The sequence below is a fragment of the Entelurus aequoreus genome, linkage group LG13 (assembly GCF_033978785.1).
Source record: "Entelurus aequoreus isolate RoL-2023_Sb linkage group LG13, RoL_Eaeq_v1.1, whole genome shotgun sequence".
NCBI classification, from domain to species: domain Eukaryota; kingdom Metazoa; phylum Chordata; class Actinopteri; order Syngnathiformes; family Syngnathidae; genus Entelurus; species Entelurus aequoreus.
In genome coordinates, this window is record NC_084743.1 from 26936602 (window position 1) to 26963292 (window position 26691).

The 26691-nt window shown below is 38.1% G+C and overlaps 2 protein-coding genes across 3 annotated transcripts in view; one reads left to right on the top strand and one right to left on the bottom strand.

The window, feature by feature from the left end:
* The window catches only part of map3k19 (mitogen-activated protein kinase kinase kinase 19), a 68033-nt gene extending 67640 nt beyond the window's left edge, over positions 1-393 (top strand). The window contains exon 19 of the mRNA XM_062067181.1: positions 1-393. Coding sequence (XP_061923165.1) covers positions 1-127 — 127 coding nt within the window. The 3' untranslated portion in view covers positions 128-393.
* Positions 251-24145, bottom strand: LOC133663272 (cyclin-T2-like). Of its 2 annotated transcripts, XM_062067625.1 has the most exons (10): positions 23955-24145; positions 23381-23462; positions 19469-19597; positions 19118-19178; positions 17576-17638; positions 15702-15747; positions 12607-12770; positions 12457-12527; positions 4730-5924; positions 251-2204 (listed from the first exon to the last, which is right to left on the bottom strand). In XM_062067625.1, exons 1-10 carry the CDS (start codon positions 24110-24112, stop codon positions 2131-2133), a joined length of 2043 nt encoding a protein of 680 aa, XP_061923609.1. In that variant the 5' UTR covers positions 24113-24145; the 3' UTR covers positions 251-2130. The 2 variants fall into 2 exon arrangements, 1 of the variants encoding a protein (XP_061923609.1); XR_009828277.1 differs by lacking the exons at positions 251-2204; positions 4730-5924; positions 12457-12527 and having other exon boundaries at positions 12623-12770; positions 15320-15747.
* Between the last annotated feature and the right edge of the window lie 2546 nt (positions 24146-26691).

Consider the following 26691-nt stretch of genomic DNA (forward strand, 5'->3'; position numbering starts at 1 on the left):
TGACCAGAGACTGCGGCCGTCTGCGGACCAACTGCTGCAACATTCTTTTCTCCCCAGACACACCTCGAAAAAGAACTCCTGCGGTCATCCAGATGGACTTTGCGGTTTTATTTGTGTTTTGGAGTAATACAGATGTAGACTTAAGAATATTGTGCCTTCTTCAAGCAGTACAAAGAAAACCAAGCACTTTTAAGTATCGTTCACAATTAGGACTGTCAACGTTTAATACTGCAGTTAATGCCAATTCTTTTTTTTATCAAGTCTTGTGATCATTTGCTTTTTTTTCCTGCAAGACAACTTTCTCAAGAAGAATCAACGTGTGCGATGCAAATAGTTACTTTAAAGCTTTTTTCACAAAGCAATACCTCAGTTTTGTACACCCTTTTTTTCTCCGTGTGACACAGTTTTTCCCAAAAAAAAGTGTTTTATGCAGAATTGAGTCTCATTGATTCTGACTGGCTGAAAAAACAGCCACCAGGAGGCCAAATTAATTTAAAAAAGTGAGAAACACGAAAGGAAATACAAGAAAAAACGTGTGGCAAAGCGCAAAAGTGGCTTCTGCTTGGTTGTCTGTTACCAACGTCTTTGCCAATATGTTTATATTTAATTAACATTGTTTTACATATGCAAAATTATAACTATTTTCTATAACAATGTCTTTTTCCACTAAGTACAACCATAATGACCAACAATATAATAATACAGTAGCATAGTAGGCCTAAATATCTATTAAAAAACAAGTATATTTAATAATGTTGGCCACTGTAACATTACACACAGTTTGAACAGTAACACTTTGTTTGAATATTTAATTAGGTGATTTTATTGGCAGGTCACAGTTTGAGAATCGCTGCTCTACAACGTGTTCGAGTTAATATTGGTTGTCTGCGAGATTAATTGGATTCCCATAATTTCTTATAGAAAAATTGCTTTGGTTTCCGTACGCGTCAAGTCTTCGTTGGACCTCCTGGAACAGATTACTAACAAAAACCGAGGTACCAATGTAGGACATGTCGGGCTGTTTCCTTACTGCTTTGGCCTCAACAAGGACAACAAGAAAATATATCCATCAGCAAAAAATGAACACTTGTTCATGGCAAGATTTCGGATTGAAGTTTAATGGAGAGAACTGTTGTGAAGACAAGCGTCATAAATGTATCAACAGGATGACAACCTATCATTTTCCGTCCACAAAGATCTATGCATCTCAAAATCAAATTTAAAACACCAGGGCATTTTACATAAATGACCTTCCTCTGGATAGTACTATTGGGTATGTAAATGTGTTTTGACAAGTACAAGCCTTATTGCTGTACAACACTTCAAAGGATACTTACATGGCACACTAAAAATGTCATGTTTTAATAACGTTCACTTTGATCCATACCTATATATGTGGGTAATACCATGACAAGCAGCACCCGCTCTAGTTAGGCTGTTTTAACACGTGCCATTCTGTTAAACAAAAAGAGATTTTTTTTTTAATGTTTTATAATTACTCTGTCATAACCACAAGCAGATCCAAACCTGAGAATTCATTATAATTGTTGTCTTACCATACAAAAACGTATGTACATTTGTCTCCACTTCCTGTGAATAGCATGTTGTCCTTCTCATCCCTTTGATGAACACGTGCAAATCAGCATTGAAGTGTAAAAAAAAATCAAGATAAGCCACAGATGAAATTTAGGAACAAAAGGGGCATCCATTTAAATATGAAATGCCGGCAAACTGAAGTTGAACTCTCCAGCTGGGCATTAGCGTGCTCCATACAATTGCAGAAATGTGATTTTTATTAAAAACAAAAATGGAGAGTGTATATCCATACCTTTTTAAGAGAACATGTAATGTAGTTTTCCAAAATGGAAACGGTAAATACACACTTTTGTCCCTTGGGAGGAGAGCCGAGAAGCCAGATGGGACTGAAGATCACAGCCCAGAGGTCAGAGTATGGAAGCATTAAGTTCTTTTTTTTCTTCATCTAAGGCCCAACGTTCTTCATTTTTTGCGAGATGTCTGCGTTTAGGACTTCTGTACTTCTCTACGGGCACTTAATGAGGACGTGGGCATAGTCGTTACAAGTGAGCGTAAATTCCTGCCGTTTCCGTTTGAAGGTGTGGAATGATCCACTCAGTGTCTCTGGTTTCCCACTTCATGGGCCGGTTCACTCGGAGGAAGGTACTGCTGTGAGGTCCGCAGTCCACCTGAGAGCAACAAGTGACAATGTGAAGGTAAGCGCATATCCTGAGGTGTACAGCTACACACTGATAGAAACACACGCAGCTGACTTTCTTGTGATGGCTTGTTGCCACTAGAGATAGGCCTATTATCAGCGCCAATATTTGGCATTTTGACGTGTATCGTATCATTGTCCTCTTTTTATGGCCTCTTTTTTCCCCACAACTTCCATAGAACTACATCAGCAGATACAATATACACACACATATGATCAGAGCTCGACAATTATGACAAAAATAATTACCAGTATTTTGATTGATATTTAATTACAATTATTCATTAACTAGTATTTATTCTACCACCAATACTTAACTTTAAATATTGTTTTTTTTAAAAAGGGATATAAATTAATAACGCATAAACCACAAGAAGTAACAAGAGTATTATCAATACATTTCAATAATTGCAATATAAAAAACAACATTCAGTTTTTCACCTTTTACACTTATTCAACCGGTACCGGGCCGCACGAGAAATTAAAAATTAAAAAAAAAAAAAGGTTTTATTTTTTTTTATTAAATCAACCTAAAAAACACAATATATACATTATATATCAATATAGATCAATACAGTCTACAGTCCATAAGCACACATGATTGTATTTCTTTATGAAAAAATAAAATAAAATAATAATAATAACAGTTTCAAACACTGTTGGTACATTAATGTTACATTGATGATGTTGTTCACAACAACACAAGCAGATGACATGTGTTGTGGGTGTATGGTTTGTTCTTACTAGCGTCGTAGTTTAGTCGCTGTCCCGACATGGTTTAGTTCAGGATGGGGCGGTTGAGTGTGTCGGGGATAAATGATTGCCACTGGACACATTATTTTCCCAAACAAATGTTTCTTCTCCGCGCAATGACAACATTTCACTCACATTTTTAACAATTTCCCTAAAATGATTTGCGTTTATCTGCGGATTCCATTTCATTGGCAAATTATGTGACTTTGTCCACAGTTATGTGGATGCAGAAATCATATGACTTAATTTTTTGTTCAGTTAAGTTATTATTGATTAGGCATCCTCGCGCTTTGTCAAATAAAACATTGCAACCATGGTGAGATACCAAACTTCTAGTAGACATTTTTTTCCCCACTCATTCACTTATCGGTTTCACCCTCACCAGCTCCGGAATTTGAATGCACTGTGTACGAACCATTAATCACTTTTTTCGAGTATTATATTTTCATAATTTTGGAAAGCCATAATCAAAATTGAAATTAAAATGTTAATTGACCAGCGCTAGATATGATACCAGTATTTAGTATTTTTTTAAATGGATAGTTTTAAACACTGCTGGAGCAGCATCTTATGTGCCCTGCTTGTGTAGCGTTGCCTTTTTTCTTCCAGTGTAGCGCCCCAATCACTTTCTCCTGCAATGTTGGTCGCTTATACACAGAACAAGTTCAGATTGATCTATTGAGCTTTGCTTTCAAAACTTCCTTTTTTTGCCGGGCAATCAAAGTTTATGTCCTTCTTTCTTGGCAGCTTACCGGTTCTGTTCTGTTTGTTTTGCTACTGTAACAAACAAACCTCTGTCCACAGCAAGGAGATTGGGCTCAATAAGCGCAGTGAGTCTCATGTTACAAAATCCCAATTTTGTATATTGAAAAATAGGAGACTTAAAGTAAAAAGAGAAAAGGCATAATTATCATACTATAAGCTATGTGAAGAAGCCTAGAATTGTTATTTAATTTTTTGCAATATTTCAGGGTTCCACACAAGGAAACCTTATAATGTATTAAATCCAGAAACTGCTTTAAAATTGTATAAAATTGAGCAGATGGGGAATTATTATTGGGGAATTATTGTGATGTAGAAAAATCCTCAATTTTCCCAGGAGATATTACATATTTTGAAATGTTGATGCTTCTTCTTAGACACAAACAATAAAGGTGTTTGTGAAATCCCCTGATGTTTTTGATGCTAAATTAACCAAAACATTAGCGCTGCATAGGGCTGGGTGATATGGACCAAAACTGATACCACAATATTTTTGGTCAGATATCGGTATACGGTTTATACCAAAAAAAAAATTTTTTTAAACGTGCAAAGTGCTTAAGGTTGCCTAAGTGTTTTACGGCATATTCAATAAAATCGAGTGTAAAGGTAAATAATAACATAAAAATATATTTAAAAGATCGTGAACAAGATTTGTTAAATTTTTAACTATGGGAAAAATCCTACTTCGTGAAAATGTGTTTACCACAGTCAAGCCTGGGACCAATTAGCCAGGATAAACGGTGGAACGACTAATGTAAATAAGAAACAAAAGCCTAGTTAGTTTTTTAAGGGAACCTGTTCCACATGAAAGGTACTCTTAAAAATTACCTCTGTTATAATCTGGCACAGTATAATTTGAAAGCCAAAACAAACTTCTAAGGATGGTTGTTGTGCTGTATGGAGAGCAGCCTTTCAATATAAGGGTAGGAGAAGCATTACAGTGAAGCATAGGAAAGGAGCAACAAGGAGAAAATAAAGTACCTGCAGCGCTGGTTCCACCCTTGGAGATTTTGCTCAGTTTGGAGCTAGAAGTAGAGGTCCAGGCAGGAGGATGTTGATTGTGATTAGCTTCAAGGTGTGCCCTCTTTCTCAGCGAGGAAGACGTCAAAGCCGTGGATCCGCTATGAGGAAGCGCTATTCCTTCTATGGTAATCAGTTCTGGGGGGCCTCGAAGTAGGTCTCCTCCACTATTGGGGCCCTCTGAGCCTCCTTGTCCATTCCCGCTGTGGTGACTGTACTTGTGATGGCGGTGAAGGTTGTGATCCACACTTCTATGCGGTTTCTCCTTGCTCACCAAAGGGCTGGAATGTTTTTTCTTGTTATTGGCAGACATTCCTTCATCAGATGAACTGTGACGCTCTGATGAGGAAACCTTAATCTTCATCTTAAATTCCTCTTTGTTTTTGTCTATCTTGGAGCTTCCTCCACAGCCAGGAATTGCCAGATGGACATTAAGTGAGTTTTTGTCCCATTTGTCACTATGATGACGTCTGTCCATTGTAGCAGAAAGTCTATTTTTTATTGTTGAGGCAGTACTGCTGCTACCTAAACAATGGGCATTATGGGAAATTTGAGCAGTTTGTGATAAACCCCCCCTTGTGTTGTTCTCAATGGGTGTGGCATGCTGTTCTTGTCGGCCTTTTTGCCCAGAAACAGAAACCTCTACAGTATGTTTTTCTCTGTATTTGTCCAATGACAGTTTTGGGTTTAAAGAGACTTGAGGTGGTAGAGGTTGAGCTGATAAAGTATAAGAGGATGAAGTAGGTGGCTGATGCTTCCCAGGTCCACTCAAACTGGCTCCTTTTAGTTCCTGTTTGACAACGTTAAGATCTGCAGTTTTTTGAGTCTTGTATGTTGTGGGATTTTGATGCTCTTTATGAGAAGTGTTGAATAGTTCTTGTTTTATACAGCCAGATGCATAATCTATTTGACTCTGGTTGCCCTGGGGCCATTCACTGTGGCTAGGTGGCTGGTAAATGCCAGTCATAGAGTCCAGAGACAATGCACCACCAGACGGAGCAGACATCGTGAAGGTGTCGCCAGCTTTGGAAAAACTTGAGGAAGGTAATCCGGCAAGTGAACTGTCACGCTGGTCTTGGAGTATGGAAGAGCCAGCTAAGGAGGTACATGACAGTTGGATGTTCTCAGATTTGGGCTTTTTAGCAGCCTGGGTTGCCTAAAATGAAAACGACAAATCGTTACTGGAAGCAAGTGAGTAAGAAAATTATATATACAGTACTTCTACATTTGAACAAATGTAGGGATGAGTTTCCCCATTCAGATATTGTGAAAATAAATCAAACTGAGAATTTAAAATTTTTGACAATTATAACTTCTGACACTAGATCTCAAGTGGCTACTGTATGGAGCTCAATAAGATAGTCACATCCTTGCATACACCAGGCAAAATCAAAACGCCATAGTTGCAGGGAAAAAACTGAGCATCAGACAGACATGAGGAAACAAAGTACGGTAGAAAGACATCGTGCACCAGGACGGCAGAACAAACAAGGAGATGGGAAGTATTTTATCACAATCCCTAAGATCCCGAAAGACGACAAGTGGATTCCAGCCATACAACATGTTAGAAGCCAGCTGGAAAATGAGCGCTCAAAATGTCGCTTGTTTAGTGAGCACTTCATATCAGGTACGGAATAAAACACTGTCTACACTATAATAGCATGTACATACATTATTATCATGTCTGGTGTATTACAGGAGAGTTGGACCAGTGTTATGACTCTTATTTTGCAGAGCTAACAAGCTTAAACACAAAAGCTAAATACTTGTTTCTCACCCACATACAAGCAATTTACAGCTGAAAACTAATGTGAAATTAAACTGTTTCTCCAATACTCGAATGCTGCAAATTATTTATTTTATAAAGATAAAGGGGATAATATTTGATCGACTAAACCAGGGGTCCCCAAACTTTTTATTTAAATATATATATATATATATATATATATGTATATATGTATATAAATATATATATATACATATATATATATATATCACAAGCATGTCACGTTATGGATGGGAAAATGCATTTTTAGACAATATGATTTGCCTGACCGACTCATCGATCATTTACTGGAAAAGCAGCTAGCGCAATATTGGCTAACTATCTTAAATGTTAACATGAACACAAAACACATTAATGCTGTTCCCCATTAGATACAACATACCCCAATCTAACCTTGTATAATAACAATACTGTCTGAGCAAATAAGATAAGAAATTGTACACATTGAACCTACAGGTTGTGCTCTCTTACAACAGAGCTTCTACAAGATGTTATCCAGTTTGCGATTTAGTTCAGAAATCGCCACAGTCTGAGCGCCTACAGCCCTACCCATCCTATCAATCAATCATGATGGGCAGCTCCTGGGTGCCGTGAATGGCTGCCTTCGTCATCCGAATTAGTGGATACATCAGGGCAACGCTAAATCCAGTCAGCAGATGCCCTGACACGACTCTCGACTTCTCCTGCGCGTCGATCTAAGATAAGGGAAGCCTCTGTCTTTGTTGAGAGCAAGCAATGAAAAAAAGGGTTGGTTATATTTAACCAATTAAGGTTTGTATTGTATCGTTCAATAGCGGTGATTAAAATCTGCAGTAAAATATAAAGGCTTGTAGCTGACAATGGTACCATTCATTTTAACTGCTCCCTCTCATGCCAAAAAAAAAAACTAATCAGGTGGCGTCCTGAGCTCAACATTGAAAAATATATATATTTTTCTAATTTGGTAAAAAAATGTGTTGCACTTGAAAACTGACTACTCAAAAGGCTCCTAAAGAGGTCGAGAACAAATCTAAAATCAATTTAGATTTTAGATTCAATGGGTGTTAAGGGGTTGCAGTCACGTGAAGTCTTGAAATTAGTTTTGCGAAAGTTAATGTCAGATACGGCATTAAAAAGCTATAAAGTCAATGTCCAGAGGCATTTAAAACATTCATACAATTGCAGTATCATCAATCTTGGATCAACTGTCAGATTGTCCCATTCATCGTGATTTAAGGCAACATCAAAGCTTTCCTCCAACTGGACATTAACACAGCCCCTCACCAGAGAGGTGTCCTGAAGGCATTAAAGACATATGTGTCTGTAAAAGATGTCTGAAAATACAGTTTTGCCTCTTGGCTCACCCCTCCTCATTTTGACAAACTTGCACACTGACTGTATATCACTGAATGCTACACCAATGTTGAACCATGCTCTGTCAGCACCCACTAATGAGCGAGCCCCCAGGATACCAACATTTCTCCACTACCGCTAGAACTCTCAACCCAGAGACTGTAACAATGGCTTCTGAGAACAATGAAGTTCATAGCCTTATTTTTTTCCTAAAATAGTATTTTTAACAGGCAAAAGAAAGTACCATCAAATGTTTTGTAGTATGATTTCCATGTGGGTGTAATATGAGCAGAATATTGTTGCCTGGAAGTGTTACAGCGCCTTTTCCTTATCATAAGTTTTCCTCTTTTATGTGTTGGAAACAAAATATTGAATATGAAACAGACTTTATTACTACTGTTTTAAGCATGCAAAACCCTACCACGGTGCACCATGAATGACTTTAGGCCTTTTTTCACCGCAGGAACCTTGACAACATGCTCTTAAAATAGTCAGACGCAATTTGTGTAGTTATTCGTCTCAACCCGAGTTAACCGAAGGCTAATGCTAGCAGGCTAGCGCTAAATCTGATGCTTTTATGTTGCCACGAGATAAAAACTAACATTTATTATTTACATAATGTTATTCACAGCTAAAATGGACCATAGAAATCGCCTGACTTTCACAAATTCATAATTTATTGAGGGAACAATTTTCTAACTGTTGCACTGTGGATAAAAGCCTAGTTAACTATGTAAAATCCAGTACACTGTTTTTAAATCATATTTTTTGTATCTTACTGCTTTTTATTTCATTTATATAGACTCAAGAAAATAAATATGACCTAATATTGTTACTTTACAAGGTATCAGTGTGGAAATATACTCTGCCACTCATCCATACGTCATCAGCCTGATTTTTAAAAACTACCCGGATCTGTGAAATGCTGTGGAAACACAAAACAAACAGGTCTACAGGAACCTGTACTTCCAGGAATTTAAAGCACTGGTGGAAGAAGGTCTATTGACCTACTGCAAGCAATAGGTAATCTAGCTGCTGCTCTGTTTTTACTGGAATGATTAACAGGCCAGGTGTACTAACTGCCGCTATAGATTTTCCCATGGAGGCTGACATATGTGATGTGATGGATGGAGGCCACCTTCTGATCCAGCTTTCATTTTCAAGTTACTTTTGTCTACGTGTGTCCAAACTACAAATCGCAGACCAAGTGCGGCCAGCCAACGTCCACAATCTGGCCAGAGGAATTAGGGCTCAGTAAAAAAATCTATTTTATCGATATCTTTTAAATCTGAACAATATTGATTTACGAGGCATAATATTGGTTATCCCTCCACATCCACCTGGAATTTAATGTATGCGTAAAGCAAAAGGAGTATCAATGGCAGTGTCACACTTGCTATGTTAAAATTAGCTGCCTACAAAAAACAGCCGTCTGGGGCAAAACAAAACAAAGTAATGCACTTACTAACACTTCATTCTCCGCGGGCCATGAAGATACAAATAGTAAGAAAAGCCATTGCAACTTTTGATTGTCAAAGATTTAGAGCCACACTCGCAGTGCTTCAGTTTGTGGTTAAAGTGAACCCGTTATGATCATGCAAACTAAACATCTGACTTAAATGGTTATTATTGGTTATATTTGTTACTGAGAGTCCTGTAAGATAACTAGTAAAGAAAGCGGACGGCAGTCCTATGCAGGAGGTACTTTTGTTTACATATTTATCTCCCACACTGAGCAGTGTCAGGTGCACCAGAACCACCAAGCACACACTTTCTAGCCTTCACAATGAAATTGCTCTGCGTTACATCCTGTCTGACTGCGCTAACAAAATAAAGACTCCTACAAAAATAGCTTACATATTCACTGTTAGAAATTTAAACTGTCCAGAGTTGTTTTATAATGAAGAAAAAACACTAGGTCAATTTGTATTTTGTAACAGATTTGTGTAGATTAAATCGAATCAAATTGTATGACATCCTGATTAATCGATTTGGAACTTTATGAATCAAAATCAAATTAAATTGGGAAAATTGGCATGATACCCAGCGCTATGCAGAACGTTTTTAAATATTTCTTTTGTTTTTGTTTAAACTACAAGGTATGTTACAAATGTTTACATCTTGATAACTGTGAGGAAAGTTAGTCAATGACTATACAGTGCAACCTCGATCTACGAGCTTAATTGTTTTTTGAACATGGTTCGCCAAACTAAACGTTTATATAGATAGGTTTCCAATAACCTCATCCAATGATGGCCGCCCACGTGTGTCAGAACTAAGCTAAGCGTGTATGCAAATTAGGGATGATGTTCATTAAGAAATTATCGATGTCGATGACATAATCGAATCCTCTTATCGAACTGATTCCTTATCAAATCTCTTATCGAATCCAGATAGGTTGTTGTGTGTGCACCTTGTGTGTGCACTGAGTTCCAAAAGCCGTAGATGTTATGTGACTGGGCAGGCACGCTGTTTATACGGAGGAAAGGCGGACGTGACTGAGGACAGCACGCGGACGTTAAAAGTGAAGGTTTCAGGTGAGAGAGGACGCTAAAGGCACAAAAACTACGTAAGTTAAAACACGAGGCACACAATGTAACATACCTACTGCAACTTGTGGACAATAAAAAAAATGTCTAAGCACCATGCACATACCAAAATGTCACCCATCTAATGCCACAAGAAAGCATTAATAATGCAAAATACTCGCCATGTTTGGAGCATGTTGGCTGTTTGATGTACCTGATTGATTGTCTGAGAGTAATAAGCAAGGTAGGAGTCAAACTTTCATGTACGCTTAATATTCAATGTTTTATCGTTTATACTTCATATTGTAGTGTTGTCACAGACTGACGGGGGGGAGCGAGGAGTTGTAAAAAACAATCAAATGCATATGTTTTTGTTGTGAGCTATACCTTGCTTCAATTAATGTTTTAGCAAACTGAAGTCTCTGATCATTTTCTGATAATATTGTAAAGCCCACATCCTTTAGTCACGTAAACATTATTGTAGTTTCGTTACAAAAAGTGTAATTTAGTCTGCGCGCGCATCTGTATGGGAACCCACTTGTGATTCCCTGTCCCGAAAATTAGGCTTTATTGCAGGTCACATGTTAATCATGTTGGGCAAACGCCCCTCTTTAATTTGGTATTAAAGGAGAACTGCACTTTTTGGGGAATTTTGCGTATCGTTCGCAATCATTACAGACAAGAACACATCTTTTTTTAAGGAATTTAAAGATAATAAACGCTTGCACGATGCGGCTAATAGGAGTCACCAGTGTAGCCTTCAAAGCCTCTAAAACAACTTCAAAACCCTCAATCAACGTTTTATATACACACTGCAAGTATATATATATATAATGTAGTAACAGACACAATTATAACAGTATGTAATATGTACAATATTTACCTTATTTTGGTCATTTTATGCACAGCCGGAACTAATTCTTCTGGACCAAACGGACAACTAGCCATCGAGTAAGTCACTATACTATTGATCATGATACATGCAGCACAACACTGTACACTACAGTACATATGTGATCTGGCTAGCTGTGTACAAACAAAACATTAAATGTGGGCTAATACTTTACAGATACTGTAATAGAATTGTTCATGTTTTTCAGTCCGTACAAATTGGTGTTGTATCACAGCGTTGTGCATTACAAACTTAAACGCGTTTCGTGCTGACATAGAAGCTAGCTTATTTCTTGCAGTTGTTAGCTTCTACGGCTAATACTGTAGCACGCCGATGTGTTCGTACGCCAGAAAAAGAGTTCCTCAGTGTTCACTCTTACAATGTTGTCGCTAAAACTTTGTTATTATACAGATTAAAGACCGTATATTAAGTATTGTTGAAGGGTTTTGAATGCATTTTAAAGTGATTTATTTAGTGGTAGAATCGATTGCTCGCATTGGCTGCATTGCTCGCCACCAAGAACAAGCAAATTCTTATGTTAGAATGCAAAAAATAAACCTTTTGTCTTCTTGTCTCTCGTAAGGATTGGGAACGATAGGCAAAATTCCCAAAAATGTTCAGTTTCCCTTTAAATCCAGTTGCAGACTTAATTAATAGAAATTGCGTGCGGCCAAAACAATCAACGGCAACACTGTAAACGTTATCAGAATGCGCACACACTCACTCTTATGGTATGCGAAAGCATTGTGAGTTGGAATGAATAATAATTATATACAGTACAAAGCTTTTGTACCAAAATTGTAACTGTGTTGTAACTTTCTTTGTATAGTTCCGAAATTAGCGTAGTGATTTTGCTATTACATATAGATACTTTTTATGCAATCCAATTCCATTACTGGCATGATATTATATTACACATCTCATAAATTTGTTACAAATAATAATAATGAGATTTTCGAAAGCCCAGCACCCGGTCAAAATGTTGCCCATCCCTGCTTTAATTGGTAATAGAAAGAAGAAATGTTTTGCTTTCTATAAAACATGAATAAAAATACTGATGCGAGTTTTGACATGGGTTTGTAATTACACCCACAGAAGTTATAAAGTCACATGCAAGTTCAATAAATTTAAAACAAATGATGTGTCTTACTCTCCAGTTGCGTATTCTCTTTAACCGGCTGGGCGTCTTTTCCAGAATCTGCAGAAAGTCATGGGTCAACTCTATAAAAAATATAAAATTGCATTAATGCCTTGTAATTAATCTTTCATGTGGAATAAACCAATAGGTGCGGTGTTTTACCATCAAGCAGCTCATGGGTAACAGAGCTGTCCACATACACCCACCAGTGTTTCCCATCAGTAGACACTGGTATCTCCCAGTTGGACCACTTGCAGGCCAGGTGGATACACACACAGGCTATGACTGTGGGCTTGTACTGGAGGCAGAATGTCGTGAGGTGGAGACTGCCGTGTGTCAAGGTATGTCATAATTGAAGTGTGTGATAAATTGAGTGCAATGTATGTTTGTATTGTGTGTGAATGAGATGATTGAGGCATTCCAGGCATGGTCAGGATTGGTCCAACATGTAAACAAAGATGAGAACAGAAGGCGCACATTGTGTGAATTTATTGCATGAACACACAATATCAAGATTTCTAAGCTGTGAGGATGTCATTCTTAATAAATCAATTGCAAATAATTGTCCTTGCTAAATTTAATCAAATTAAGAAATTACTTGAATGATGAACTCTATTATAAACTTAAAGCCAATTAGAACATTTAACTTGATAGATTTTACAAGGGTTAAACAATCACATAGGTGAAATTGCTATGTGCCAAACAAAGACCATAGTACATATCACATTTTAAGCAAAACATTAACAAATGGCTAATGCTACAGTTATGGCTAATGTGCTTAAACTATAAACATGAAAAACTCTGGACTCATGTCAGCAACATGGGTCTATGAAGAACATATATAGCATTTGGCTGCACGTTTAAAAAAACGCAACAAACGACTCCGACCGGTCAGTTCAGGACAGCCTTAAAGAAAGTTTGTTAGCTTTCAAAATATATAAAAGCACTACTAGTCAAAACTGAATCATTGCCAGCTAATGTGAATTTGATCATTAACATATCAAAATAGTTATCTTGTACTATAGATCATTTCAAACAAACCCTTTAAGGACCCACTTTCAAATCTATCAAGAGTCTTGCTTCAGGGTTTCCCCTACAGGTAATTGATAGGGGCCGGCCCGCCACGGCAAAATAAAAGCCGCCACACCTTAAGAATCAAGGTATTTTACTTGAAAACAAAATAAAGTATTATAATGTATTGTCGTGTCCAGAACAAGCCACAAAAAGTCTAACGCTATTTTTAACTTTAATTGCCAATATTATGCCAACAGGCCCAATTGCAACTCATATTGCCTCCCATGCACACACGGCCGTCTACATGCTTCACTACCAGACACACAAAACTACTTCCTCATTCTCCGCCTAACCCCTTTCAGGCACGGTATATTCACGACCATGGGTACTCTAAACATCAATAACATATGAACATAAAAACCAGCCAGTCGTGTGTGCGTGTGTGTGTGTGTGTGTGTGTGTGTATATATATATATATATATATATATATTAAGATTAAAGATTAAAGTACCAATGATTGATATATATATATATTAAGATTAAAGATTAAAGTACCAATGATTGTCACACACACACTAGATGTGGTGAAATTTGTCCTCTGCGCCCGGGAATCATTTTGGTGATTTAACCCCCAACTCCAACCCTTTGTTGCTGAGTTATATATATATATATATATATATATATATATATATATATATATATATATATATATATATATATATATATATATATATATATATATATATATATATATATATATATAAGTGTATATATACACATATATATATATATGTATATATATATATATATATATATATACTATTTGCACACTATTGACTAGTGATGCATATATATATATATATATATATATATACTATTTGCACACTATTGACTAGTGATGCACGGAAAATTTGGCCACCAAAGAAGACTTTGATTACCGAAACAACGTTGCAGAAAACGGATGTTGTGATGAAGTAAGCAATACGCAAGGGATTGTCTAAAGTGGGGGCAGCATGTCTGATGTGGACATGCTGTAATATATCCGAAATATACCCGCGGACAGCCATCAACAAAATGTGCAATGTGCAAATATGAAGGAGAGAAAACCTGGAGCAGCAGCACAAAGCAAGTGTGACGTCAGGCTTGCTGCAGCGCTCATTGTTTGTCGCAGACATTGGGGGACAGAAGTAGAGTATCTAAACATGAGTAGTCTCCAATAACAGCAGGAAAAAGATGCTACATTTGTTGCTAGTCGTTTTTTATAAAGAAAAAGTCACCAAAAAAGATTTGAAAGGTATATAGAAATGTTTAAAAGTCTCGAAAGGACTTTGTACTTATTAATAAGCAGCAGCAATTGAAAAATAGAGCAGAACAATATAATACAAATAAAAAATATATGTTCATATTAAATTGTTGCACAGATTTGTTTTAAATTGTGTATATAAGTTTTTATTAAAATAATAAGTCACATGTATTTTAAAGAAAATTAATGCATCAATCATCACAGCTGATGCAAATTATATGTCATAGTACGCCCCCACCACACCCCTAGCCACTCCCTGACCGCCACAGGTATACTGGCCTTCTGGGGGAAACCCTGAATTATGTAAAATAATTTCATATAGTACATGCCAAGAGATGCTCAAAACTTGCCTACAGAATATACAAGCATTCTTAGCATGCAGGTCCTTAATGGGTATTGACTTTATGAAAGCTAAGACATTTAATGCAATACAGCTTTTATGATAGTATTTGCATAACAATCAGAAAAACCTTGTGCATCTACAGACAATCATACGACAATATATGCATAGAAAAATAATATGAAAGATAAGTAAGAAAAATTCTTTGCTGTACTTACCGGAAGGGCCTCTATGAGAAATGTTTACATCTGTGAAATCTTTAGCGGCTATTCAGGCTACCAAAGTGTCTTTTAGAATTCTGCACTTTTTCGCAACCGAAAAATATGTGGGTTTCAAGCGCACCACTACACTTCGCATTTTGCATTCAACCCATCGGTGCCAACACATGGTCCCTTGTACAATACACCGCACTGCGACTGGGGCCGGTAACGCTACAAGCCAACCTCGTCCCGCTCCCTTGAGGGGAAGTGAGGGGAGTAGGCAAGCGTCCCAACAACCACCAGTGCATGTAGGGCCCGTTGGACACTGAAAGGGTACCCTGCATTACAGGAAGCAATGGTGTGCAGTCAAAGTGCAACAAAGGAGGGGCAGGATAACAACCTGTTGGTAGCCATGAAATAGGATGTCTGTGCCAGATCCTTGCTTGCTGTGGGAGACAGGAAGACAAAAGATAGGAAAAAAGTTATAATTTGTATACAGTACCAACAGAATACAAACACTCAAAATAATCTGACTACCCACAACAGAAAACTTTTAATTTGTAAGCTATTTGCATTCTGTTTGTTTATATTCCTATTCAGTGGTTCTCCATTTACCTATCAGTGGTTCTCCAATTATATTTGAATAACTTGCCATGGCACATTACAAAGTAAGCAAATAATTCAAAAGTTTAAATATTTAAAATTCCAAATAAAATAATTGTGTCCGTTTTTTTGTAGTTACTTGCTTTTGGAAACTTTTAGATGTGTGGAAGAGGCCCACAGCAAGACCCGCTGCTCGTTGAGAAGTGCAATGTATGCTTTCATGTCAGTCTCAAAAGGCCCGATAAGAAAATAAATATATAAAATCTTGCTAGATTTTTCACGAGTCGCCATAAATGCAGTATGATTACATTGAGTTGTGAAACAGTTTCATGGGTTACCCAGCATTCCTTTCCATGTGTAGATAGTGGTGTAACATTTTGTGTATGTTAGTGCATACCGGGTAAGTAATGTCTGTATGGTACAGTAGATAAGTTGCACAGCGTGTTCCATTGTGTGTTACCTTTCTGTTGGTATTGCTGTTAGCACCATGAGTGACATAGGTGCTTGGGTTAGTGACCGCCTGTTTCTTTGCGCCTGGGCAATAAATCGATATTTAGCAATAAATTATTTTTTGTTAGAGGATAATAAAAAAAAAATCTCCTCTTGCTTAGGCATATTTCAAGAAGTTTGTTCCCAGGAAATGAAAAGTGCTGTCAGTGGTTTAGCTTTGCGGCAACAGGCGTTGAACAAGAGACTGCACGCCGCAAATTTTGTTTAAAAAATTAAGCAGCTCAACGAATTTATTCCAGCATCTGAAGCATTCAGTCGAGTGGCAGAAATGCAACTCTTTAAGAGGCAAACAAGACCGTAATAATGAACACGCTCGAGCGGAAAAGCAGCTTAATGTGGTGGAATCAAATACACAAGGTACCATGCATGATTAAAAAGAGCACAATGCACATAGCGATCACCAAACCAGCCCCTCTGCACATCGCCAAGATGTGGTGCACATACAATGGAAAAGCCAGCGTTTATACACTAAAACTGTACATCTTACAATGTTTTACTAATTTATTTGCATACATTGTACTATATTGTCTTTTATTCAAGACAGACGTTTTAAGATAGCACACTATTGATTTGATTCCTTATCATTACTATTTATTAATTAATGGAATCATGATTTATTTATTGGAGTTTATTTGCAATTCTACATTTTTGTTTACATAAGTATTTTATTCAACACATAAGTATTGCCTCCCAGAGCAAGCTCTTAATTATGTTCTTTGAAAATAATGAAATACTAATGCAATTTATATCTGGTCTATATCTGGAAAGACATTCAAGAATTTAGAATTTTGCTCAGATGCAGTGTTTGCAGTGTAATTTCAAATGACTAGTTTTTGATAAGTAAAAGTGAAACTTGTTTTGAATTATCTCTGTCATTTGTATTTATTGGTTACCGGTACTTTAAAAATGAGGGGACACAAATCGGGAAAAATCAATGATTTTGCTCTCACCAAATGTTTACAATCTATTCTTGGTTTTGGTCAAGAAAGTACTTTGCAGGTGTTGCCCAACAATCACAAAACAAAGTCAAAGGGTAATTAAAAGTGAACCGTAATAGGGCAATACAAACATCAAGGCATCAGGGTTTCACTGCCCTCTCCAGCTATTTATTAGGTGCAGGGTAGAATAGAGGGCACAAAGAAAAAAGAAAGAAGCCTCTACCTCGCACTAGCTGGGAACATTTCACCACATCAGTGTGTGGGTGATCAATAGTAATTTCAAAGCCTGGAACAAAATACATGACAGGTGAGTTCAACAGAGACAGTTGGGAGGTGACATGTCATTTATTTTCTGGTGCTTTACTTTTTTCCCAGAACATAACACTTGCAAGAGTGTCTAACTGAGTAATGTAAACGGAGATATGGAGAAATCATGTCAGTTGTTATGGTATTCTCTGTGAATGACTAAAACAAATGTCACAAAACAGCTAGACCTGGGCATATATTGGATAAATGAATTAATCAAACGGAAACTGAAAATGAGCTTGATAACATTGCCAGCCTCGACAATAGCAGTGTGCATGCGTGCTTACGGGCTGCAAGAGCGGTCATTCTTTGCATCGGTTTCAGCAGCTCCGGGCATTTGTACTACAGGCACATAAACTGTAACAATAAAACAATATTAACCGCTGTAAAACTTGACGGTTAGTAATACCGGAATAAATAAAAATGATCGAAAAAACGTTATTGATAACCACACTTAGATACAATTATGGACCGTTCGCTTGATAGCTAGCTTATATGCTAACATGAAAACAAGAGACATTAACGTATTTCCCCATTAAAAGACGTCATACCTCAATCTGAATTTGTATAAACATATTACTGTCTAAACTACTAAGAAACAGTATGCACATTGAACATAAGGGCTGTGCTGTCTTTGCACAAAGTGATCAATCCGTTTAGAGTTGAAACGCGGTGTTTTCAACAGGAAGTGAACTCGCGTTACGTCACATAAACAGAAAGTGAAGCGAAGTGATTACCTCGGTTGAATTTATTAAAAAACATTCTAAAACATTAAAAAATTAAAATGAAATATTAATATGGCTCTTATGAAGCCAGAACAATATTTGATGTTTCCTCTGCCAAGAAAGTATATTCTGTGTCTATTTATTTTAGTTATTTAAAGAAACCTAACTTAGTTAAAAGATTTTTGTGCTTTTTGAGCACAATAATAATAAGCATGACAGAGTATATTTTTATTTGTTTTGTTTTATTTAACTTGAACATTTACATTTTACATTTCAATTACAATGTTGCTATATACGAGAAATACAATTCATTGCATTTGAAAAGGTATAACTGCATTATCAATATGTATTATCATTTCATCGGTATTAATTTGGTCTCAAAATAATGTTGACAACAATACCGCTTAGCAGCAATAATTTGTAAGTCCAGCAAAAAGGGTTATCTGCCCAGGCCTAAATCAAGCAAAAGTGTGACAAAGATTTAAAAAATGATGGTACAATGTAAATTAATGTAATGTCAATTCAAGACATTCTTAATTGCAAAAAGAGAGAGAATAACATGTCACCTTGTTAACAATTCTTACGGTAAAAAAGTCCATTGTAAACAAATCACAGGCAGTGACTATTAAACTCAGTCATCAATATGAAAAAAAACCCTTAAGTATGATAAGCCAAAAATGGTTATGTCATAGTGCTCTTTCATAGCATCATCCACTCTAGACACCACTACTTACCAAGGGTCTGCAGCACTATGGATTCAAGTATCACCAGCTCTTGAGCTTGCTGGAGGTATGCCTGAAGTTTGATAGACAGTCATTACATAACAATTGTAATGAGTCTATTAGCTCACCTAACAACTGAGTTTAAATGACCAAAACTGAAAGCAGAGAGGCCATTATACTAGAAGTGGAATAATTTGTAGCTGTTTGGACCACACCAACAGCAGGCCAGAGTAGGGAAAATGATCCCATCGTAAAGGGAATGGCACAGGTTATACATTGAGAAACCATGGCCAACAAATGAACTGGAAAGACGAGATGCAGGGCAAAAAAACACAGTGCTTCACATAAAGATCCCCAACTTACATTACTCTTAGTGTCAAGAGGAGATTCTTGAGGGTTGAGGCAGGCATGTGCAACTTTGATCACATATTCCAGTTTCCGTGGCTGCTCTTCCACTTTGGCAGCCAAAAACAGCGTGGTAGGAGATATTGCCTGCAATACAAAATATAGAAAATTGCGGAAATATGTGGTATCAAAGTAAATCTGTTTATGTATTGAAGGAAAACTGCACTTTTTTGGGAAATGTTGCCTATCAGTCCCAATCCTTATGAGAGAACATCTTGTTTTATGCATTCTACCTCGGAAAAAGTTATAAGTCAGCTAACAATAGAGATAACGGGAGCAATGACTTCATTGTGTCAATTGAGACCATGAAACCTACGAAAAAACATCCAAAAAGCACAAACAATACTCCAATATTCACCTGAATATATTATAAAGTGCTAACGTTAAGGACCTACTTTTAGTGGCACATTGATTACAGACAGGCAACTATGTTTATGCTGCTATACTGACATCATCTGCCGGTGAGCTGCTGGATCGCCTGTGGGTTGGTGAAAGTTAATTCAATTTATAAATCATGCCTCTCACCTGGATAGTAGAAGATTGTTGCCATAAACCGAGAAGTTGGTCAACTTTGACATCCAACTAAGACCCGGAAATGCAGAGAAAGACACGAAAAGATGCTCGTAGGCACTAGGGATGTCCCGATCCGATATTTGGATCGGATGCCGATATTTGCCAAAAAATGCGTATCGGCAAGGCATGGGAAAATGCCGATCCAGATCCAGTTTAAAAAAATTCCAGTCCGTGTTTTCCAACGCACCGATTTAAATAATACATTCCACTTTTCTGCTGCTCCCTAATTTCCGTTCCGCATTTTCCAGCACACCTTCAACACAGTCGAGTATACGTCCTCACGCAGTTGCTTTTAGCTGCTGGCATTACACGACAGGCTCTTCCCACTCTTTCTTATGTCTGCTTCTCACAGACAGCAAGCGCACCTTCTTACATTCGTCACATACTGTCACGTCATACGTCACATACGTATGCGCCCTCTCCCAACAGAGAGGTAGCAGCATGGCTAACGTTAGCTGTGATGCTAGCGTAGCCGTGTGAGCGGTAATAATGAAGGAAGAATTAATTACCGGTAATTCCCAAGAAAAACAGCAGGGGTCCATCGTCTGGCGGTGGTTTGGCTTCAAGTGGAAATATGTCGAACAGACAACCGTAATTTGTCAAGTGTGGGGCAAAAGCGTTGCTATAAAAAGTAGCATTACTACTAATATGTAGCATCATTTGAAAAGTCCCCTGCTAGAAAATGAAGAGTGTTTGAAACTCTGCACGTTAACATCTCCATTGTGTATTATTCAAACTCACCTAATTCAGCTGGCTAGTTGTTATCAAGAGTACTAAAACCCTTTTCAACATGAATCTGACAACTAAGTAGGCTAAATAACTTTAAACTTTAATACATGCTCGGATAAGGCCAGTATCGGCCAGTATCGGATCGGAAGTGCAAAAACATCTGTATCGGATCGGAAGTGTAAAAACCTGGATCGGGACATCCCTAGTAGGCACCCACCCTTTTTTCCCAACCCTTCGACCTAATGACTATTTTATCTCAACGGAAATATATGAACGTTCCATCAATCCGCATCCCAGTAAGTGTTTTGATGCGTTTGTGAAAATAATGTGCCACCCGTATGCTAAAAATGTGCAAAATACGTAAATATTAATTTATTATGAATGTGCCTGTTACTATGTTACATGTATACTTACGTGTATAAATTGGTGGAGATTTTCGGATGTTTTAGAGCGCCTTACAGGCGGAATAGATAAATAATAAATAGCCAGAATCTATTGACGAGTTAGAATTAGAGATGTCCGATAATATCAGCCGGCCGATATTATCGGCTGATAAATGCTTTAAAATGTAATATTGGAAATTATCTGTATCGGTTTCAAAAAGTAAAGTTAATGACTTTTTAAAACGGCGCTGTACGTAGCGGTACATATCCGGTAAAACACGGACGTAGGGAGCAGTACTGAGCAGTTGCGTCTTCCAGTCAGCAGCCCCTCCCCTCTCCCACACACAACACAGGAGTTGACGACGGCAGCATGAGAGGTTTACTGGCGACTCTTGATGACCTCATCAAACCGCCGCGAGCGGAGCATAACAACAACAAGAGTGTGTTGTTGCCGGTGCTGTAGCCGTGGCTAACAAGCGAGCTCGCTCAGTGACTGACTAACGACACCATGTCTATGGTTTGTGATTATTTTAAAGTGTGTCTGACGGATAAAAAACTGGCAATTTGCAATGACTGCAAAAAGTTTGTTATGCGAGGAGGAACCAAGACGTCTTCCTTTAATACAAGCAATTTAATCTCCCACCTCTTCAAGAATCATAAGGAGATACACGATGAATACAAGCGGAAGATGGATGAAAGGCAAACACCGAAAGCAGCTTGCAGTGAACGGAGGTGCCCTGTCTCAACGCAGCATTTCAGAAGCTCTGGCTGACTGGTAGGCCACTTCAAGCACTCACCACTCGCTTGCAACACATTTGTGTTACTCATACAAATACGTTAGAGCAGGGCAGATTGAGCCCAGTTTATAATTCCCTGTTATACAGTATGCCAGGCAGCCTTGCACTAAAGGAGGACTATGTTATTGTTTCCGTTATTACTGTAGTATACTCTGGACTGAAGCTGTGTGCCTTCATTGTTTTTGTAGCTGTTGTTTTGAGGCATGTTTAAAAAAAATTTAAAAATAACGCACTTTGTGAAAGTCAAAGTATAGTATTTCCCATAGTTATAGTGGGTCTCAGGATTATCTCAGGGAGAGCATGTCCCAAATTCCAAGCTGCTGTTTTGAGGCATGCTAAAAAAAATAATACACTTTGTGACTTCAATAACAAATATGGCAGTGCCATGTTGGCACTTTTTTCTATAACTTGAGTTGAGTTGTTCTCTTATTTTGGAAAACCTTGTTACTTTGTTTAATGCATTCAGCGGGGCATCACAACAAAATTAGGCATAATAATGTGTTAATTCCACAACTGTATATATCGCAGTGGTTCTTAACCTTGTTGGAGGTACCGAACCCCACCGGTTTCATATGCGCATTCACCGAACCCTTCTTTAGTGAAAAATAAAATGTTTTTTTTTTCAAATTCAAGACAAAGTTATATGTTTTTGGTAACACTTTAGTGTGGGGAACGTATTCTAAGTAACAACGACTTAATTTAGAGTTTTTTGGACACTAGGGGAACATATTCCAAGTAACAAAGACTTGCTTTAGAGTTATTTGTTTGGGTTAGGGCCAGGGTTAGAGTTATAATAAGGCCATGCCAAATAAGGCATTAATAAGTACTTAATAATGACTAGTTAAGAGCCAATATGTTACTAATTTGCATGTTAATAAGCAACTAATTAATAGTGAATATGTTTCCCCATACTAAAGTGTTACCATGTTTTTTTACTGGTGCACAAAATGAACCATGCACGAACATCACCTGGTTCAAAAAACAAAACCAACACAGTGCACAAACTCACAACAAATTACACACCTGTAAATCAGTCTGACTTCTGCTGTTGCCATATCCGTTATACGCCGATAGGGAGAAGTTTGTATTTACATGATGAGCCGGGTGTGTCTTGACCTCCGCCGAACCCCTGAGCCCTACTCACCGAACCCCTAGGGTTTGATCGATCCCAGGTTAAGAACCACTGATATATCGGTATCGGTTGATATCGGAATCTGTAATTAAGAGTTGGACAATATCGGAATATCGACAAAAAATCCATTATCGGATATCTCAAGGTTAGAATGCATAAAAAGAAAAGTATGATACTGTCTTGCATAGGGATTGTAAATGATTGGCAAAATTCCCCCCAAAACGTGCAGTTCCCCTTCAGAGGATAGAATACTTACATTCCTGTGAAATTTGGTGAAAGAGTGGTGCATATAAAATCTATGCATGTAAACGATTGCTGTATTTATGGTTAGTTGAGAGCTGGAATGTGGGTCAAGGAAATGATAGCATTGTTGAGTGGGTCAAAATATGTCAAAGTTTTCAGTCCTATGAAGAAAAGGGGCAGCACGTTGCTAGATATTTGACGCTGCTAAAATGACTAGCGTCAAATCAGTAAAGAGGGACGATGAAATGGCAAATAAGACGTTTGTAATTGACTTTATTCATCTAAATTAGGTAACTTGGACATCCAACGTCCAACAGGTGGATGTAATATTAACACACATGATTCACAGGCCTAATGGACACGAACCCACAGCCTGGCTAGTTAGCATGCTACATTTACGCCTGGTTTAGCAGAAATATTCGTGTTGGTTTAACTGCGAATTTAAATTTTTCTTTAATACATCATTAAAGTACGACACTCAAACGTAAAGTAATGGCGTTTAAAAATAGATGTGTTAGTTTTTCGCCAGGATTATTATGTCCGACTTTCGTTACCTCCCGTCGCCTCGCTCGGTTTCATAAGGATACACATTTAGCCTCTGACCCATGTCTTGGACCAGATTTGCCGCTTGTTGCCGGTATGAAAGCTCCCTGTCCGGCTCCACTCCATGTCGGCGAGACGGTGTGTTTTCCAGCTGCTCCCGGGTGAAAAACCATCTCGTAGGATCTCCCCGGTTCGTCGCCATTGCTCTACGACGGTCATGGAGAAACCGGATATGGCGTCACCAAAGCGCAGGAAATAGCAATAGCCTACCATTTGGTTTTTAAGTTAAAAACATATATCATAATATTAGATTGGTGCATGTAGCAACTTGTATCACATATGTGTGTAAAAAACTAAACGCGAATTGATTTACATGAAACCAGTCATGCTTCCGCGCAAGACACCATCTGCTGGCCAAATGCATAATTACAAACTGTAGCTTTTTTAAATTTTTATTATTATTTTTTTTTAGTTTTATAAAACTTTATTTATAATATGCAACATTTACATACAATCAATAAATAATAAGACGTATATCATAATATTTGATTGGTGCATGTAGCAACTTATATCACATACGCGTGTAAAAAATTAAACACGAATTGATTTACATCTATCTGTGTTGGCCTTGCGATGAGGGGGCGACTTGTCCAGGGTGTACCCCGCCTTCCACCCGAATGCAGCTGGGATAGGCTCCAGGGACCCCCCGCGACACCAAAAGGGACAAGCGGTAGAAAATGGATGGGATGGATGGAAACCAGTCATGCTTCCGCACAAGACACCATCTGCTGGCCAAATGTATAATTACAAACTGTAGCTTTTTTCTATTTTTATAATTATCCATCCATCCATCCATTTTCTACCGCTGGTCCCTTTTAGGGTCGCGGGGGGTTATTATTATAATTTTTTTAGATTTTATAAACCTTTATTCAACATTTATGCAACATTCAAGAAATAATAATTTTTTTGATTGATTGAAACTTTTATTAGTAGATTGCACAGTACAGTACTTATTCCGTACAATTGACCACTAAATGGTAACACCCGAATACGTTTTTCAACTTATTTAAGTTGGGGTCCACGTAAATCAATTCATGGTAATAATAATAATAATCAAAACAAGTACAGAAATAGTACAAAAACAGTACAAAACAGCGCCAAGGGGTTGTAAACTCAATAAAGTAACTAAAAAAGAATGCAAAATATATATATGTAACAAAATGTTTCGTAAATAATCCAAATTTGGAACACAGCATCATAGTAACTGTATCTTAATCAACCACAAACATGCTGAGATAGGCTCCAGCACCCCGCACGACCCCAAGAGGGACAAGCAGTAGAAAACGGATGGATGGGTGGATGTGTGATGCTTTAAATTGTTGCGTTTGTTACAGCTCTTGGAAATGACAGTGAATTAAATTAATGTTTGACCGAATGGTTTGCTAGTTAGATTATCACATATATAATCAAATTAGTTTTAATATATTGTCTGCTTGTATTTTGCCAACATGGTAGTGTCAGGTCGTATAGAAGGTGGTATAATGGTTGTTTTTTTTAAGCCATGGTGGTACGTTGGCTTAAAGAGCAAGATGACAATATAATGTACACCAAGTACCACCTCAGAAAACACTCCAAGTACCTCCATACTGACCAACACTGATATACAGTAGCACAGTCGGGTAAGTATTCATTAAAAACAAGGCTGAGATTTTATTTAAAAAGGATATTTAATATTTTTGTCCACTGTTACATTACACACAATCCCCAAAAAATATCAACAATCATACTCCATAAACAGTACTTATTTACAGAGTTCTTTGGCGTATCAGTAGATGAAGTACCACTCGTGGTATGCGTACCACAGTTTGAGAATCACTGACTTAGAATATGATGCACAGAACAGAAAAGATTTAGTTCATTTTTATTTTGTTTTTTTAAGCGAAAATCCCTCAAAAATCCCATCTCCAGTAGCAAGCTACTGTTGCGTCGACCAGCTCTTCCTCCCAGGGAATCTAAATTACTGGTCAATCCCAAGTTCTTTCGATGACATATATGCTGAGTAAGAAGGACCATCAAGACGGAATAGGAATATTTTGAAGTTTTACTAAAGCTTTAGGAGATCAGTTTAACCAGTACATTCATATCGGCTACTATAGTTGATCTGACATTCAAACGGAAAAGCCAACTCCTTGCACACACTACGTCTCAGAGTTCACGACGGACATCCAGCACCTTGCTGGTAAGAGCAATGTCGTTGCTGATTGCCTTTCCCGAGCCGTCGCGAGCGCTGCCCATGTGGGGCTCGATTTTGCACAAATGGCAGTTGACCAGGTCGACGACCCGGACATCCAAGCTCTGAAGGCTGCAGCCACAGGGTTACGGTTGTCTGAGGTCCCATTTGAGGACACAAGGGTTACGCTCCTTTGTGACGTCGCTACCGGTCGGCCACGGCCCCTTGTGCCCGCCATTTGGAGGCGGCGCGTGTTCGACTCCATCCACGGCCTTTCCCACCCTGGGAGGAAACCTTCCCAGCGGCTGGTTGCTGCAAAATTTGTCTGGCGTGGCCTGAAGAAAGACGTTAGGGACTGGGCTTCCACATGTGTGGCATGCCAGCGCTCAAAAGTGCAGTGCCACACGCGGGCCCCACTGGCACCGTTTACGGTTCCGGAGCGCCGTTTTGACCATGTCAATGAGGACCTGGTCGGGCCTCTCCCATCCTCACGCGGCTGCACATACCTCCTCACGATAGTCGACAGGACCACCCGCTGGCCGGAGGCAGTA